We start from the raw sequence: 6,306 nt of genomic DNA, 5'->3' as shown, positions 1-6,306 counted from the left end.
AAGACTCTTACTAGCTTATCTGTGCTCCCTGTCTTAGTTTCTTTACTTGTTACTCACCTTAGAATGTTAGGAGAAGCACAGGAGAAATAGGCACGATTACTGTTACTTCCCTCCATTACATTTCGAATGCCAGTTTTGCTTTTGTTTTTTTTGTACAGGATTAACCAGTTCTTTGACTTCAGGACTCTGGACTGGACTTAACAGCCTGAGTTTCAACAGCGGTTGGCAGTGGAGTGGCGGCAGTCCATTCCGGTATTTGAACTGGCTACCAGGTAGGGTTGAACCCCTCTGGGGTCGAATTCATCCAAATTTAATCTATCTGGATACCAGGAAGACCTTTGTTATCTCCCATGCAGATCTCAAAGAGAAGGATTGAGAGACGTCGTCAAATAGAGTTCGTTTCTCTCCTTGCTTTGAAATCCACCAGCCTGATTAAAATATACTAAAACCGTGGGGTTATACCAGCTTCCCGGGATAAGGACTCCTCTGCTATGATTATCACACGCATCAATACAGATCTCTGTTTAAAGTATAAATCCTCAGAATATCCCTGATTGGTTGGGCATTATAGCCAAAAGCAAATTTTGTAGCTATTCTTAAACATGATTATCTTAATGTGCTAATACGATTATTGCTATATACTTGATGTAGCATCAATCTTGTCATCGTCCTTCAAAGGATTATCCAACACCTACTTGTAAAGTTTGGCAAGGTGCTTTCAAGCTTTTGTATGACAGACATTTGACTCTTTTGCCATGGTTGTTTGCATTTTATAATGTTTCATTTGAAAGCGCTTATAAATAAAATATATATTTCTGACATCTAATATATAATGCTACATATGATATTTAAAGATCTTATACATATATATTTATATCTACATACATGAACACTGTGAACTTAAAGTGAACTGAAATTATTTGGGGTTGGAGAATTTCTCAAGACTGTATTTTGAGTCACGAGATGTTTGCACTCTTGCTGTCACAGTGACAATGATCCACATTAACACCATTTTTTCCTGTTTTTAATCTAATGGAGTTGGATTAAAAATACCATCTCAGTTACAGATATGATATCCCATAATAGCATAAAAATTCATTAGCTCTTTTTTGGACCATTTGTAGAATAATAGAGTTAGGGGATGATAAAAATGTCCACCTGCTTTCTTATTTTTTTGGAGGACAGAAAATGCTATGAACTAATTATTTCTACATTGTCATAACATACAAGTAACAGGATGTAAAAGGAGACCAATTACTAAGTGTAAGTGTACATATAAAGCAATATTCAGAGAAAACACAAAGACTAATGATAAAACATTTTCATCCTATTCTCCAGTGCAATCTGGTGTTGGTAGCTACTTGAAGTCCTCTGTTGGGTACGATTCCACGCCACTCCCCATACCCCACCCCAGAACCAATCTTGGTTTTTTAGGAAAGAGTTCAATGAATGATTAGTGATGTCTGCTGTGGATGTGGGAAAGGAGAGGCTTATCATATTGGTCGCATGTTCATTTATCAGTTCAACTATGGTCAGTATTGATATGGTGTTCTTTCAAACAATCAGACTTATTTTTTAAAGCCACTGAATGGTTTTTGCATTTGGCTTAGAAAACTAAACTCTCCATTTCCTATATTGGCTTATTATATTAAAAAAAGAAAACTTTTGATAAAATAATAATCCAAATAGACGCTAAAACATGAGAGGGACTTTGAGAGGCCAAAGCTGGAGGATTGCTTGAGGCCAGGAGTTTGAGACTAGCCTGGGCAATGTAGGGAGACCCTGTCTCTAGAAAAAATAAAAAAAAAATTAGCCAGGTGGTGGCACATGCCTATAGTCCCAGCTACTTGACAGGCTGAGGCAGGATGATTGTTTGAGCCCAGGGGTTTGAGGCTGCAGTGAACTATGATCATGCCACTGCATTGCAGCCTGTGCAACAGAACAAGACCTTTTCTTAAACAAACAAACAAACAAACGGGCAACATGAGAGGGAGTTTGTAGAGGATATATTTTGGTTTAAATGAATTAGAATTTACTATGAAATTTCACTTTTAATGCATTCCTTCAATGCATGATGGTTACAGGGCTGTCACTCAAATCTTGCAATGATAATCAGCTCTATTTTCTTCTGGAATATGCAAAATAAATATTACTGCAAGAGAATATAAGATATCTTTTTTTTTAATGAGTGAAAATTTAATTTGTCTGTTTACCCATTCAGTCAAATTCAACTGGAAAATACCAGTTGGGCTCAATTAGATCATTAGACAGTAATAATCATTTATTAGGGGACTAGCCTTTTTATTCTTCTCTTTGTTGCTACAGTATTGTACATTAGGCAGATCATTTTATTTATCATTCCATTTGGGAGTGATGACTATAATATTTAACCACTGGCATTGTATGATTTCAGTGAGAAAATTTGGGGGTTACCTTTGGTGAAGGTGAGGAATGCAAATGGAATGATTGGGAAAGGAAATGAAACTCTCCTTTTTTTTTTTTTTTATTTGAGACAAAGTCTCACTTTGTTGCTAGAGTGCTGTGGCGTCAGCCTAGCTCACAGCAACCTCACACTCCTGGGCTCAAGCAATCCTTCTGCCTCAGCCTCCTGAGTAGCTGGGACTACAGGCATGCGCCACCATGCCCGGCTAATTTTTTCTATATATTTTTAGTTGTCCAATTAATTTCTTTCTATTTTTAGTAGAGACGGGGTCTCGCTCTTGCTCAGGCTGGTTTCGAACTCCTGAGCTCAAACAATCCGCCCGCCTCGGCCTCCCAGAGTGCTAGGATTACGGGCGTGAGCCACCGCGCCCGGCAAAACTCTCCTTTTTATTAAAACAGATTCCTGAGAAGTAGGTATCAGATGAAATCACCTGCTGAAATAGTATGAGAGCTTCTTCAAACTAAAATTAGAAATCTTGTGGAATATTAGAAATTGTTCTTGAATCAATTTTTCAGTCAAGCATCCAACTGAGTAACAAGTAATGCATCTGTTAAAATACATTCACGTTTGAAGTGAGAATATTTTACATTGATGATGTAGAAAGTGCACATATATATATATAATATATGTACACGATATATAATAACTATGGCAAGCATTAAAGACCATGAACTGATATCTTAAAGTTGGTAGGGGTGTTGTATTGATAAATAAATGTATAACATAGTTTATGAATTAATATCCTAACTAATCACCAATAGCTATGAAATATATTATTGTTTCTTGAAAGTTTATTTCTAGAACTGCTACCTTATCCGTTAGTTCAGTTATCCTGTTAATTTTAGTCACAATAGCTATAAATTTTAAAACATCTTTATACTTATTCCTAACAATTTTTTTGCACGTGGTATTTAAATAACTTTCAAAACTTTCCCATGTCGACTTTGTGGAGCAGGTAATATGATTCCCGTCTTGCAGGAAGAGATTGAAGTTCAGGCACAGGTTATATGCATGTCACAGGTCACAAGGCAGAGTTTTTAACCGAATGTGGCCTGTTCACCCTGTCTGCAGGTGTGAGATGAAGGTAGTTTTCAAAGCACTGATTTTAACATCATGTATCAATGTATCAAAAAGCTTGCGAAGTGTGGGTATCAGTGCATGTACCCATTGCATTAGCAATGTTCACTCTATCTGATTCTTCAATCAGCTTCCAGTAAGAAATGGATGAAGGCTTAGCTGCTAACAGTGTTCTTTAATGGGCTGAGTTGAAGGTACTGAGAAACAGTCTCAGTTCTGGGAGCACGGCATCTTTCCCTTCCACTTCTTCCTTCCATTGGGCTCTCTCTCCTCTATTGACCTTCTTTCCTGTCTCTTCTAACTGGGGAATATTTCTCCGTGTCCTCAAATTCCCTAGCCTGGTCCTCATCGTAAGCTTGACTTAGCTTTTTTTGGTGGGTATTGACAATGTTTAAGATAGCTGGTTTGGCTGATCAACACATAAGTGTACATGTAAGAATAACGTCTATTGGATGTGGGGCAGAGGGGAGGTGTGAGGGGGAGGAGGGGACGGGTATATGCATACACAAAGAGTGTGATGCGCACCATCTGGGGGATGGACATGCTTGAAGCTCGGACTTGGGGGGTAGGGGGGACAAGGGCAACATACGTAACCTAAACATCTGTACCCCTATAATATGCTGAAATAATACAAAAAAAGATAGCTGGTTTGGAACATCATGAGTTCTTTTTGCTACCTACCTCTCTATGATACATACTATCGTACAGGGTGATGATTGTTTAAGTTTTAAGGTCTAGCTTTATTTGTTGGTAATGGAGGAGAAAAGTCATTTCAAAGAGGTATACTTGTATAATCAACAGTTTAGGCATTGGAATGATCCAACAATAAGAAAACAAATAGACACCCATCGTGTCTTTCACTGTCCAGTCAGTAAATATTTATTTGCGAGTGTGTAGCAAAAGACAGAGCGGGAGTCCATTAAATCTCAAGGAGGAGGACATGAGGCTGGGAACGGAATCTACGTGGAATACCTATAAGAGGCCCACTTTAACTTCTCCTTTTCCTCAAAGGAAGTCCATCAGCTGAACCTGGAAAAAGCTGTGTGTCACTAAATCCTGGAAAAAATGCAAAATGGGAGAATCTGGAATGTGTTCAGAAACTAGGCTATATTTGTAAGAAGGGAAACACTACTTTGAATTCTTTTGTTATTCCCTCAGGTAAGTGATCTATTTGGTCTGAAGTGCATCAGATATTAGAGTTTAAAGATAAATAAGGTTTCAGCTTAGTTATAACTGTATGAAATGACTCCAGAGGTTTTGTTGATAATTTATAGGGTAAGCCTAAAGATATTTCTGCAATATTTCTTTTTGTTGGTTACTACCTCTGGTTTCTAACATTTCCTGTGTGTGCTGCAGTGTTGGGGCCTTGTGCAAAGCCTTCGACATAAATAAGAATTTTATCTTCACGATAGCCCTATGAGGTAGGAATTATCATTCACACGTGACGGCTGAGGAAAATGATATTCATAGGGTATATAAAACTTGCAGATATGACTGGAATCCAAGCTAGGATAATAAATATCTGAAAGGCTTATTTTTATTATGTTCTCACTGATCTGTTTGGGCTCCTATTCAATTCAATGTGGCATCTTACACTAGTCTTTACAGAGCGGAATAAAATATCCAAAAAGTAGTCACTGAATTTTACAGATAGACTCCAGGAAATAAAATTAACTGTGCTCTCCTCTCTTTATAGAAGAATTCAATTACCAAGGCAGAAATTAATTCTTTCTCCAAATTGACAAAAAGCAAACTACCTTTTTTTTTTTTAACTATCAGCTGTTTTTAGAGGGACAACTAATGTGTTAAATGGTTTTATTTATTTATTTCTTTATGTTCCATGGAGGGAACCTAACAGTGTGACATCCTTGGTTTTTTTCTCCTTGACTTTGACAGCAGTGTTGTTTATTTAAAAATATGCTTGACGTGGCTAGAAGTTCAAAAGGTACAAAATGATAAAATCATCATGTTTTCTTAGCACCTCTCACACCCAGTTCTCCTCTCTGGAGAAGAATTGTTTCTGGGTGTGTCTCCTTACTTAGCTATTCTATGAATATATGAACAACATGTTTATAATTATTTTTGCCTGTTTTATGCAAATGCTGGTGTACCATGCATATATTCTTTACCCTGACTTTTCCACTTAATAACGATTTTGTACATCCTTCCATAAAGTTCTGTGTTCATTTTCATGTCTGCTTCAATAGCTATGGCAGGGAGGGAACATATATATACATATTTCTTTTGGCCAGTCCTCTGTTAATGGGTTTTTACTTTATTTCCGATCTTTTATTATTACAAACAATCCTGAAGTGAATAACTTTATACATGTATGTCATTTCATGCATGTGGTAATTCCTGGAAGTGGACTTCCCGGATTAGGGAGTGGGTGTATTTGCAATTTTAATTGATATTTGGCCAAGATCTCTAAGGGACATAGGTGAGGGTCCTGATTATTGGCTTTGATTATACTTTATAGCCTCTCCATAGTGACTGGGGACATCTTCAGGGAGAGATGAATTATTTTTGTATTTCACCTCCTGTATGCCCCCTGTAGGAGAAATAATTCTCCCTTTTTGGAAGAGCTCATGCAATTCTCTTTCTAAGACATTAGAATTCCCTTCTCTGGGGAAGAGGAGAGAATGGTTCTTTTATAGTTTCTCTAGTACACAGGAGGCAGAATTATGTAACTTGGCCTTATTATCAGCTTAACCTGCCAGTTTTAGGTTCCTCATTTGTAAAATGGAATTATTAATACCTCTTTTTCCTGTGAAATCTTGCTCATA

General features: G+C 37.3%; 1 protein-coding gene across 1 annotated transcript in view; it reads left to right on the top strand.

The window, feature by feature from the left end:
- Nucleotides 1-6,306, top strand: part of MRC1 (mannose receptor, C type 1) — a 120,483-nt gene that overhangs the window by 54,412 nt on the left and 59,765 nt on the right. The window contains exons 5-6 of the mRNA XM_012660897.1: nt 159-272; nt 4,532-4,682. Coding sequence (XP_012516351.1) covers nt 159-272; nt 4,532-4,682 — 265 coding nt within the window. The remainder of the gene's footprint in view (nt 1-158; nt 273-4,531; nt 4,683-6,306) is intronic.

This window comes from Propithecus coquereli, unplaced genomic scaffold (assembly GCF_000956105.1).
Source record: "Propithecus coquereli isolate 6110/MARCELLA unplaced genomic scaffold, Pcoq_1.0 Scaffold69, whole genome shotgun sequence".
Taxonomy (NCBI): domain Eukaryota; kingdom Metazoa; phylum Chordata; class Mammalia; order Primates; family Indriidae; genus Propithecus; species Propithecus coquereli.
This window is presented reverse-complemented; position numbering and strand designations above follow the sequence as displayed.